This window comes from Apis dorsata, unplaced genomic scaffold, assembly GCF_000469605.1.
Source record: "Apis dorsata unplaced genomic scaffold, Apis dorsata 1.3 scaffold_708, whole genome shotgun sequence".
Lineage (NCBI taxonomy): Eukaryota > Metazoa > Arthropoda > Insecta > Hymenoptera > Apidae > Apis > Apis dorsata.
Window position 1 is genome coordinate 42247 of NW_006263879.1, and position 12811 is coordinate 55057.

The 12811-nt window shown below is 26.6% G+C and overlaps 2 protein-coding genes across 12 annotated transcripts in view; both read right to left on the reverse strand.

Annotated features, from left to right (window-relative positions):
* Window positions 1-534: 534 nt before the first annotated feature.
* LOC102672995 (JNK-interacting protein 3) lies at window positions 535-12127 on the reverse strand. Of its 10 annotated transcripts, none has more exons than XM_031513707.1 (20): window positions 11713-12127; window positions 10699-11016; window positions 10425-10596; window positions 8982-9392; window positions 8701-8895; window positions 8583-8618; window positions 7729-7746; window positions 7591-7648; window positions 7454-7510; window positions 6967-7302; window positions 6706-6885; window positions 5659-5706; window positions 5150-5351; window positions 4141-5015; window positions 3842-4061; window positions 3473-3758; window positions 3176-3373; window positions 2994-3083; window positions 2078-2168; window positions 535-1282 (listed from the first exon to the last, which is right to left on the reverse strand). In XM_031513707.1, exons 2-20 carry the CDS (start codon window positions 11005-11007, stop codon window positions 1255-1257), a joined length of 3810 nt encoding a protein of 1269 aa, XP_031369567.1. In that variant the 5' UTR covers window positions 11008-11016; window positions 11713-12127; the 3' UTR covers window positions 535-1254. The 10 variants fall into 10 exon arrangements, with proteins under 10 accessions (XP_031369567.1, XP_006622577.1, XP_006622580.1 ...); XM_031513710.1 differs by lacking the exon at window positions 535-1282 and adding an exon at window positions 2740-2800 and having other exon boundaries at window positions 1709-2168; XM_006622514.2 differs by having other exon boundaries at window positions 535-2168; window positions 10476-10596.
* Window positions 12128-12272: 145 nt separating this feature from the next.
* LOC102673481 (dosage compensation regulator) overlaps window positions 12273-12811 on the reverse strand; it is a 5518-nt gene continuing 4979 nt past the window's right edge. For both annotated transcript variants that reach the window (XM_006622519.2, XM_006622520.1), the window contains one exon: window positions 12273-12788. In XM_006622519.2, coding sequence (XP_006622582.1) covers window positions 12456-12788 — 333 coding nt within the window. In that variant the 3' untranslated portion in view covers window positions 12273-12455. The remainder of the gene's footprint in view (window positions 12789-12811) is intronic.

Consider the following 12811-nt stretch of genomic DNA (forward strand, 5'->3'; position numbering starts at 1 on the left):
ATTCAACAAATATATATACAAAAGGCGCATAAATATATATAATTGAAATCGAATTGAAACTCGAAATATTATAATCGGAACTGTATTAATATAGATATGATGGAGAATGATCGAGTTTTTTTTTTATTAAAACAATTATTAATTGAATTCTTAATATGATATGAATAAATATTGTTAAAAAAAATTCTCACTTTTGAATAATCTCAATTTTTATAAAAACTAAAAATTATTTTTACAAAAAAATATTCTTATATATACTTCAAATTATTTACCTTTTTGTCAAATAAATAGAAATTAAATTAAATATCCAAAATCAGAAATAATAATATTTATATATACCTAATAGGTAAGGTGATTTTAATTGTAAATTCTTTTATTTCAAATAAAAATCATGTTTTAACAAAAATTCAAAAATTATTTATGAAAACTGTAATAAACTGTAAAAAATTCTATATATAATTCAATTTCAAAATAAATATTGCATATTAGAAACATCTTATGTTTATGCTAACAGAAGTAAATTGAGACACATTATTTTGCAACTTTCTTTATTAACGCCTTTGCAGCTTCATCAGAGCCAGGTACAATTCCGAGCTCGACACTGAAAGCGAGCTCACACACAAAAAATGCGCAGCTCTTATATATCGTACACATTTTTAATTTCACTGTCCGTCATTTATAACACAGGAATTTATAAAAATTCTTGTAAATTCAAATATCATGGCGACTTTTTTCTAAATTTCAATGCATGAAATTATACTACATTTCAGGACGCTACATATATTGGCTAAAACGCACAATTTTTAAACTATCTCTTGCGTATAAAGAATATAAATAAGTTTTTCATCTTTGGTAATTATATAAGAAGGAAATTGACAATAAATTAAAATTGCAGCGACCAATGAAAGATTAACATATGATTTCATATGTATATATGTATCTATATGTATATCCAAAACCATATCTATTTCGTTTATCGATAAAAACTTAACTAAATTACGAAAAACACTATACAAATATGTCGCAATAGTTTATGTACATAATTATATAAATTCATTGCAATACTCTTCAAAGATCTTAATTTTGAAAAAAATAGGCGCAAACACTGTAATATTGGAGAAGAGTTGATAGTAGAACATAAAAAATATATTACATTTCACATATACATATATTTTTATGTAAATCAAATTATTTAAGTTTGGAAAATAATATATTTTCTAATGGAAACAATTTACAATAGATTATTTTTAAATACTATCCAGGTCGGTTGCACCTCTCATCCCTGCAAATGAACATTGTACAATGTTTGTTATCTGACTTCCATAATATAATAATCTTGATTTTATTGCAGCTAGATAGCAAATGTCACGGCAGCTTTGAAACTCATTATCCCGTATTTTCTATTGATTTATCACATTAATTGGTGGAAATATAATATTATAATTCCAACGTTCTTTGACACTGGATTTCAAGACGTTTTAAAAGTTTCTACATACGTGCTTCGCAATAATATACAAAAAGAATATAATGCATAATTGTCAAAAAAAAATTTCATTAAAAATTACGTTATTGACGTATGAAATTGAATCAATATTTCAATAAAAGATGTTTTTAGAATTAAAAATTAAAAATTATAAAGTATTGCATTAAGAGATCTAATTATATCTTTCAATTTTAAAAAAATTTCCTAATAAACGTCTTTTATATGAAATAAATTAATTTCAATATTTAACAAAAAAAGCTTTCTGTTTAAGATTTATCCGTAATGAAATATTGAAGATGATTCTTATTCTTAAAAGTCGCACAAAATATCTTTTTCTTTCGCCGTTACATTATTTGTACGATTATTTGTATATTTCGCTACAATTATTATGTAATTATAATTAAATAGATGCAGAAATTGTTTAATCAAAAGATAGATCTGATTTATCAATTTCATAATAATATATCACGTAAACCATTTAAACGCCTCGATTTACACGTAAAAGTTCAAACTGAATTATACACCGGGATCAATATATTTCTAGAATTTCTAGGCTAGCCATTCATTGGCACTGATAAAGGACATTGCACTTGCCACACAATTAGATGACTTTGTTCTCCGTGTTCTTCAGCATTAGCGGACACAGCATTATTAGAACGTTCTATTTCTGTATCTTCTCCATCACCTGAAAAAAAAATAATTTACAATTAATGAATAATAAACAAAAATTTATAATAGAAATAAGAATAAGAAGTTATTAGCCATTCTTTATACAATATGATGCATGTCAGCTGGAAATGCCCGACCCCCAGAGAATGAAAAAAAGCAAAACAATTGTACAATATATACAACTGCTTCAGAAACGGAGGTGCAGACATAGTTTTTTTGTATTAATGAAAATTATTATAAAAATAATTTGTGCTATACAGAAGCAAATGATTTTAGATTAATTATTCATATTTTTTGATATAAAATAAAAAATATAATGACAACACCTATAGACAAACATTTATACATTTTATATCTCAATATTTTCATAAAGAAAAATCGTTTGAATGTCAGGTTAGAGATATATCTAACTACTTGCGAACTTGTTAGTTTAGAATTTCATTACACCGTGCATAAAACATAATTTTAGTAGTTAGTACAGGTTTCGTTGATAAATACAAATAATTTATCCACTCAATTGTATAAACAGTTGCGTAAATCGAAATAAAAACCCATTAACCGATTTTCATTTTTCTCTGGGGGCATACCTGACCAACTGCCATACAATTAAATGAGTCGCCACATCACTTTCGTCTTCCGCTTCATCCGCTGCAAGTGTTATAATTGTATAAAATAAGATTTTGATAGCAATGATAAAGTAATAAGAATCAAACTGAATAATATATTTTATATTATTTACATTTTAATTATAATTATAATAGTTATAATACTTAATAATTTGTTCATATAATTGTCCATAATGTATATTATGAACAATAAATTTATTAATATAATTGCTTACCAACTCTAAAATCTATATAGCCTTCTCCTCCTGAAAGAACAAGCATAGCAGGTTGAGAACCATCTGATACTGCACTTTGACCGCCATGACCTACAATATTAATTTAAAAAAATTTATAAATTTTAATTTTATATTTTTTATATAATTTAAGAAATTAATCAAATACACATAAATAAACATACCAGGCACTGCAACAAACATTTTAACCGCGTCTCTATGTCCATGGAAACTAAGTTGCGCGTGAGCCATACTACAATAAGGTATAAAACTGCCAGGCGTAACGCCACGATCTGAGGCAAAAATTCTGACACCAACACCTGGTACATCATTTTTAGCATTTCCTGCTTGAATTCTGGATACTGCCATTGAACCACCAGCACCTATTTTATATTCACATATATTTATAAATATTTATTGATAAATATATATTTATTATTAAAAATTTCAATCATAATAATTAATTAATTCTTTTAACTTACTTTCAGATAAAGGAACAGAAATTATTACTCCATTTCCTGTGCCAATCCATAGCCTATTTGAGGAAATGAGTAATGCAGTAATTCTTACAAATGAAAAACCAAGTTTTCCAGTTCCAAGCATTTTGCTAACATAAGGTTCAATATCAACATCCTGGAGATGCTGATAAGTATGAGCATGATAGAGTCTTAATGTTGAATCTAATCTAATGCTGACCCACACTCCTTCACCTAACCAAGCTAATTGTCTTACTTGCGATTCTCGTCGTGGATGAGCATCCACGGTGCACTAGAAGTTTAATTTATAAAAATTTGTTTATATATTATTTAATTTTGTAATATTTAAATCGTAAAAAGATAAAATTTATGTACCTCAACAGTCATTGATACTGGATCTATTACATGAATCTTATTTCTATATCCGCACCATACAGTTTTGCCACTAACAGCAGTCATGCACCTAATTGAATGTTGTGGACTACCCAAAGTAATCACATGATATTGAGACAAATCCCATTGTCCATCTGCACCTCTTCGAAATAATGCAACAGTTCCATCAGCAAGAGCAACAAGAACTCGTCCTTGGACATGTCTAAAAAAAATATATATATCAAATATCTTTCACAAATTAAGAATATTAATTATTTTAAGTAATGATAAAAATTACATACACAATAGCTAATGCAGCATCCTTCAATTCAACAGAATGCAAACAAACTGACCACTTAGCGACAGCTGAATGAACGAATACTGCACCATTTTGAGCTCCAAGCCACATTGTTGGTTGTATTGAAGACATTTTTTCTATAGGTGTATCTTCTTCAATTTTATTTTGTTTTTCTTCATTTGTATCATTTTTTTCATCCAATTGTGAGCTTGGTGTTTCTAAATTAGTTTTTACAAAATGTACTTTGCCTAAATTTGTGGTTTCACTATCTACACTTTCCAAACTTTGTGATTCAATAGGGATAATTTGATTAGTATCATCTGATTTTTTAACATTTTCACTGTTTTGTTCTTCTGAGGAATCTAACTCATTTTTATTTTTTTCCAATAATGATTGAGTTTCTTGTTCATTTTTTTGAATATTCTGTTCAGAATTTGAAGTTGTATTTATTTCATTAGCAATCTCATTTATTCCATTGGCAGTTCGAATTGAATCTTCATTCATAGCTTGAGCATAATCACTCTCTTTGGCTCCAGGTACACTTGCAATGCAAAGTAAATGTCCTTGACAAACACTAAAGACTTCCAAAATATCAGCTGGATTATTAGCATCTATCACAGTAACTTTTGACATTTTTTGAGTAGATGTACAAATCCATACTAATGAGCTAAGATGTTGCTCTAATTGTTCTGCTTCAACTCTTTGATTTTCATTCTCTTGAAGTTCCTTATCTAAATGTTCGATAGCATCTTCTGCTTCAGTTTTTGTGTTCGTACTTATTTCTTGAGCTTCAGCAGCATAAAACACGCTTCCTCCAACCATACAACCACCATCTCGAGTTTTACCACCACTTAAGTTTACACCAGCACCACACCATATCTAAATAATGAAAAACAAAAAAAAAAAAAAAAAAGAAAAAATTATAATAATAACTGTATAAATGCAAATAATATATTACTATTTTAGTTATAAAAAATATAATTAACTTATATATAAATAAAAAATAAATATACCTTCATGCCAGGCTCAGATTCCTGTAAAGGTCTGCAATAGACAGGCACAGGAACAGGTTGTCTAACTGGAGCACTTGGTTTTCCAGGTAAACTCCAACCATAAGCGTGTAATCGTCCATCCTCTTTTCTAACATGAGCGCGAACTTGACGATATTGTTCTCTTCGTTCATTTGCACGTCTCGCTACGAGTTTCTCAGAAGATCTGTAAAAATGTATCAAGATTAAGTTAATTATTAAATTATTTTTTAAAAAAATATGATCAAGACAGAATTTATAGAAGTTATAAAGTTAGTAAATTTACTGAATGTTGTTGTTTGTTCAACCATATATTCCTACGAAGACTCTCTTGATCACAGAACATTTTCTTGAATTCAAATGTAGTTTTAATCCGATAGTACTTTTCATCATCTTGTATAATAATGTTCAGGTTCGTTATTACTTGCACAATAAGATTTATATATATCCACGTTTAGAAGCGAAAAGTTAGACATAGAGCAGAACAGATTTACCTGCTGGCCAAAAAGCACCCCACCGAAAACCAGAATAACCAGGTATCTCTTGACAACGCCATGAAGGAGAGGCAAGGACGAAACCCGAACGAAAAATCAAAGCGCAGAGCAAGAGTGAAATAAAAGCCAAGTTTATAACACAGTCAAAATTTCATTTATTTATTGATCAATGATGATCATATATATTATTTTCTTTTAAAAATGTACAAATTTTTATTTACAAAACTATTGCTTTTTAAGCATGATTTTGCAATGATAACAGACAATTTATAAGATTAATCATTACTATTTTTAAATATATCCCCACTATGAGTGGTAGATCGATTGATATAATAAATATATATAAGAAATATTCCATTTTAATACAAATGATCATTTATAATTTGATTTATATATGACAAATAGATATATTAATAAGAATAAGATTGTCAAAAGAGAAAAGTTTTATCTATGTGCAATGGATCATAATCCTATTTCAGTACTTTATTGTAAGCGCATATGATATTGCGCATAAAAAATACATTCATAATTTTTTTTTTCTTTAAAAAATGGCAGGTATAGAGAAATTGTAACGACAATTTGTTATAAACCATCACATTTAAAAATTGCTCAGGCAAATTATTTAGAAATGACTCACATTTCTTAAGAATGATCAAGAGTAATTGAGACTCGCGACAAAAGATTACGGATCCCAACTGACCAAAGAGGACTCTAATCTGGAAAGATGATGTCGATTCAAAAAATATTACTCAAAAGTCAACATAATAAAATTCTATCCCATCAAGAGAAAAAATCTCTTATCATCTTGCAATAGCTTTGATAAAAATATTAAAATAAACTTTATGCATAAAGTTTGTGTATTGAGAGTATCTCTTTATAAAAATTTTCGTTGTAGAAACAATCACAGTATGCTAAAACTGTAATTGAAGAAAGCGTGATAATAAAGAAATAAATCTCTATATAAAAGATAGAGAAAAATTTGGCAGACTTTAATGTCAGATTCTGATAATATCTAAGTGCGTGTATAGAATTTGATTGATTTCTCACATGGTGTCTCCTTGGTCGAAAAACTCATGGCGACCTTTCAACGTACGTCTACGCATGGTATCCAAAGGTGGTGCTGGAACAACTTGATTGGTTGGTGCACTGTATCTCATGTGAGGTAATGTGTGTGGTCCGCGAACTAACGTTCCTCGATCAGCAGGTCCTGTGAAGAGACTACTAAAACTATAAACAAAATAAATTTGAAAATAATAAATTATTATTGAATTCAATGTTTCAATTTCTTGCTATATAAGCAATACTAACAACTTCCACACTGATACTTTTCCACCTGATATACTAGAAGGATCAGTCTTTGTTGCTCGTATCATTTCCGTCCATCTAACTGCTTCTTGAAGTTCCATAAAGCGTTCTTTATATTGATTCCTTTCCATAAGAACTCTAGCCATTTCGACTCTAGTAAACCTTTTTCTTTGTGCTAACGATACATCTTCTTCATCATCGCTTTTAGCTGCTTTTGCTGCTGCTTCAGCTTCTTCTTTAACTTTTTTCAATTCTTCTTCAAGGACAACAACCTTTTGCCGTAATCGTTCTCTAGCTTGTTGTAAAGCTCGAACTTCTTCACGTAATATTTCTTGTTCACTAAAAAACATATTAATTATATTTCAATACATATTATAAAACATATTTCAATAATTTTATCATAAAATTATCAATATTTTATCATAAAATAATGCCTATTTATAATATTATAATAACTATATATTATTTCACTTTAAAAATATAATTTTACCTTGTAAGTTCATCTACTTTAACTATTAAATCGTCTTTAACAATGTTAAGCGCATTTCTGAAAAAATAAATATATTATAATATAAAATATTATAATAAATACTATATGCTATTATAAAATTTAAATAAAATACTCACTTTGTAGCTAATAATTCATTATTTTCCATAATAAGATTCTCAACTTCTTTTCCCATTCCTAATAAAATATAATTTTCCATAAATAATTCATTAAAATATAAATAATTTATTTTAATTATTAAAAATATATCATCTTACCAAAGAAATTGTCATTGACTGCAGAAGTTATTTATATCATGCAATTATTTAGTCAAAATATGACCACAGCCAGCAGAAGTAAAGAGACAAGCAATGAAATATAAAAATATATTAATATATTTTTCCACATAATTAAAAAATAAAATTGTATATAAAAAATAACAATAACAATAATCAATTTTAAAAATTATTATAAATACACAATATTTATAAATATTGAATGTTCATATTCCGTTCCAATTTGTACTGATTTTTCTTCTATCTATTTTAAATTTCGATTTATATAAACATTTTACTACTTTATTGCATAATATTTTATTGCAAATTTGTAAATTTAACTTTGTACTAATTAATCATTATAATCAACAATTATATAATTTATATTACAATTTAAGATAAAATAAAAGGATAGTATAAACAGTTATTAAAGCATAATGATTTCTTTTCAATATCCAAAATTATTTTTTTTATTATTATTTTTCTTGTTATGATTATTATTATTATTATTGATTTTATTCATATTTTATATATGAATATTATTTTATTTTTAATATTAACCCTTAGAGTTCTAATTTAAAAATTATAATATATAATATATGATAACTTGATATTATTAAATTAAAAAAATCATGCAATTTTCTTGATTTTATTGAAATATTAATTTTATCAACATTAGTATAAAAAAATTAAACATGCTTGATTAACACAAAAGGAATATTATGCTATTTGTTAATAATTATGTTTATTATAATATAAATTTTTCTTTTTCTTTCTTTGCAAATAAAAAAATGAAGAACTCAAAGGATTAATAAGCAAATATTTATATAAATATTTATATATTTTATAAGATGTACCTGAAGAAGCATATTCCCCAGGATGAACCCAACTACCTAAGATATTAAGAATAAAATATTAATTAAAACTTTAAAACTATAAAATTATATTATAATAATTAAAATGTTAAATAATTACCAGTGATATCTGCTCCTTCATCCATTTCTCCTAATGCATCAGCATCTTGAAAACTGAGTTCCTGATACAATGTGTTACCACTTCGTTGTTCTCTTTCTGTTCTACTTCTTCCACTTGGAGTAGTAGCTATCTTTTCTATAGTTGGTGATGTTGGTGTAACCAAAGGTGGAGGTATTTCAGTTTCTGGACTTTCATCTATAAAATAAATTGAAAAATAAAAATATAAATATTAAATTTAAAAAATTTCTAAAAAGATTTCTAGAAAGAAAAAAAAAACATACGTCTAGAAATTGCAGTTGTTTTATTTGCTTGTGCTGGTTTATCTGTTAATTGACTTTTATCAGATGTCTCAATAGCAGCTTCGCTGCTACTATCTAACATTTCAGTTCTTAAATTAGCAACAGCATTTGATGGATTTTCTTGTTGAATATCCTCTGCATTTATACTAGCTTCCAAACTCTGAAAGCCATAACTTAGTGGTCCTGAACTTCGTGACATATGAGTTAAACCAAGAGATGGTAAGCGAGATGGACCTCGACCACTAGTCGAATTTTCTAATCTTTCTGTACTTCCAACTAACATTTTTGTTCTTTCCATATAATCTACATGCGTTTTAAATAATTCCGTATATCTCTCATGTAGACGAGTATATTCGCGCTTCAATTCGGCTTCTTTTTCTTCAAGACGAACAACTAAACAAATAAAAAAAATAATATTGATGAATATTTATTGTAATAATCAAAAAATTATAAGATTATATATTACAAAACATATTCTAGATTTTAATTCCTGAAATAAGCTTAGATATAAATTTCTATTTTAAATGTATATATATTAATTTTTTAAATATTAAAAAATGCAAAAAAAATTTTTATTATAGGAGTATTATTTGATTTCATAAGAAAAATTTAAAAATTTATAATTTTGTATTAGTTACTTACAAATGTCTTAATATTAATGATTTTTTTCATAAATGAAAAATTTGCATATTTATATATAATTTTTTTATTATATAAATTTATTTCAAAATGCAAATAATTAATTAATAATTATTTAAAAAACGAGTAAATTATCTCTGAATTCAATAATTTTTGAATATGAATATTTTAAACTTTTTCTTATACATATAATTTTCTTATACATATATCACTTGTTTATTTTTTGAGATATTTATAAAAAATTGTTATTATTACATTAAATTATTTATATATATATATATATGTATCTTACGAATTCGCACAATATGAAAATAAAATATAGAGTCAATGACAATGAAATTATAATGATAAATATTATATGCAAATCTAATTGTTATAACTAAGACTGAAGCAATTATACATATAGAAAACAATTGTTTTTAGTATTGATTGCTATAAAATCCAAAAATCATCGAAATCAAAAACATTCGTTTTCCAAATAATTATCTAAATATTCTATTAAATTTTTTTCATCAAATTAAACATGAAAAACTTTCTTGCATTTTTAATAATAGAAATAATAATGTATATAACATGTACATTTAAATTAAATATAATATAATATACAATATAAAAATAAATTATACATTATATATTAAATATATAATAAATAATAATAATAAATAAAACATCAAATAATAAAACAAATATTTAGAAATATGCATGCAAATATTTTAGATCCCAGATGCACATATAATTTTTAAATAAATAAATAAATAAACATAAAACATAAACTTTCTACTCTACTGTAGAGGGATGTTCTATGAAGGGATGAACTGAGAGAGCCATAATTTGTACCGTGATCATGTGAATTTTTTGTCTTCAGTTCCAGCATTCTTACAATTGATTCCAAACTATCAATTTTTGATAGAAGTTCTTTTCTTTCATCTTCTGCTACATCTTCAAGTTCTAATAATTTCTATTCAAAAAATCATAAAGTTTATTTTTCATCAAAGATCATTATACATTATTTCATATGATATATCAAAATTAAAAAATACTAAAAAACTTGAAATCATACTTGATCAGATGTTTTTCTTAATTGTTTTTCTCTTTCATATTGAGTAACAAGTTGTTCATTATCTTCTCTTAACAATTCTAATTCAACTTCACGTTCTTGATTTTCAGTATAAGATATGTCTAGACATTCTAGAACATTGACTAGGAGGGGCATTAGGTCTTTCACTACATCTTCATCATAACGAGCTATCATTTTTTCAAATTCTTGATAAATACTACCAGCCAAAGATTGTACTTTTTCTGACATGACCACATGACTATCCTCATGAGTTCCATATACTGTTTCTTGATCCATTTGTATTTGACTCATTTTTTACACCTAAAATATAAAAATTCCAAATAAATATTACATTTTTTAAATTTTTTATTACATTTTTTTATTATAATTTAAGTTTTTCTTTTAAATTCTATTCATATTTTTTCTTTTTCGTTAATATATAACATTATATTTTAAAGTAGTTTTTAGGCATTTTGCCAAATAAGCAGTTTATATTACAAGATAAGAATGACATGTCAGAAACAGCATTGCACAACTATATAAGAAAGTAAATTTTTATTATTGCGCATTTGAACAAACAATATTAATATAAAGATGCTAATATAAAAATGTAGAAACGATCGTTACACTCAACTCTTAGTTCTTAGTACTTCGATTTTACTTCAATAATAATTATGAACTTTGTTAAAAAAGATTCAAGTAACAAAACGTGGTTAAAAATTAATTTCATAATTTTTATACGGTTCAAAATTAATCATAATTTTATGATGCATTAATTGCCAAATACGGCTATAAAATTCTTGATAAATGTTTGTAAGAAATTCAAACGTCAAACGCATAACTGCACATAACCTTGCACTATACACAATTCAAAATCAGAATACACTTTTAAAACGATATAATTAAATTAGTCATTGCGATTTCATATTAAAAAATTGGTGAACCCCATGATACATTTATATTATCACTATTTTTAAGTATCAGAAGCTTTTCTGAAAACAAAGTGGAACGTCTTGCCTTGAAGTGGCCTGTTCCGTGTTGTGATTTGTGACGTTTCGCAACCACTGGATCTCCTGCTTCTCCTTTTTTCTCTCGTTGTTTTCTCACTCGATTGAACACTTGAACACTAAAACGTTGTACCTGATCATACGAAACGCACCAAGGCGGCGCGGACTAGAGAATACATTTTTCATGCATTACGTTGTAGCTTTTGACATTAGCCAATTTCATTAGTTTCTGTCAACTCTGTTGACGATCGTCTATACGTAGACCTTCGCCATTTTTTTCACTCAATACCGACCAATACTATAGACGTATGGTTAGCTCCTGACGTGTTCACAAATAAACCTATGAAATCACAAGAGATGGAAACTTATTTTTCCGTTTCCATCATGCCCGTTAGATGGCTGTATCTTCATTCTGTTTCCATAAAGCTTTATTAGATAATGTAATAGCGTTTCCTTAACGCGAGTATATACAGATTGTTCATTTATAATGAATCATTCCTCTATTACCGCAATAATTCTTCAAAAAGACGCTACTACATTCATAGATAATATATATTTAATACTTCCAAGTTTTGAATGTTTTTAAGGCTTTATTTGTACTATTTAGAGGGATAACAAAAATTTTTTTGAACTTAAAAATGTAATAACATTTTAAAAGAAATAATATAAAAACAAAAATATTATACATTTCAAATAGAAGATAATGTATTACAGTTATTTAAAGATCATTAATAAGATCATTTAAAACTATAATTAATAACGACTACGAAAACTTCCTCTACCACCTCTATTTCCACTACTTCTTCCGCGTGAATTATTCATTCCATATCCTCTATTACTACCGCCTCTGTATCCACTATAATTGTCATATCTTGAATAACCGCCTTTGTTACCACCTCCACTATAAGGTCTCCCACGATAACCGGCACCTCCGCGCATCATTTTTGAAGGATTACCGCTATCCAAATGAAAACCTGTTGAATGTCCTCTTGGTGGCCTTCGTGATTGGAAACCACCACCTGTAATCTGATCTAATTCATAACGACAAGCATTCATTCCACATAATGATTTGATCACGTTTAGTACCTAAAAAAAAAAAAAAAAAAAAA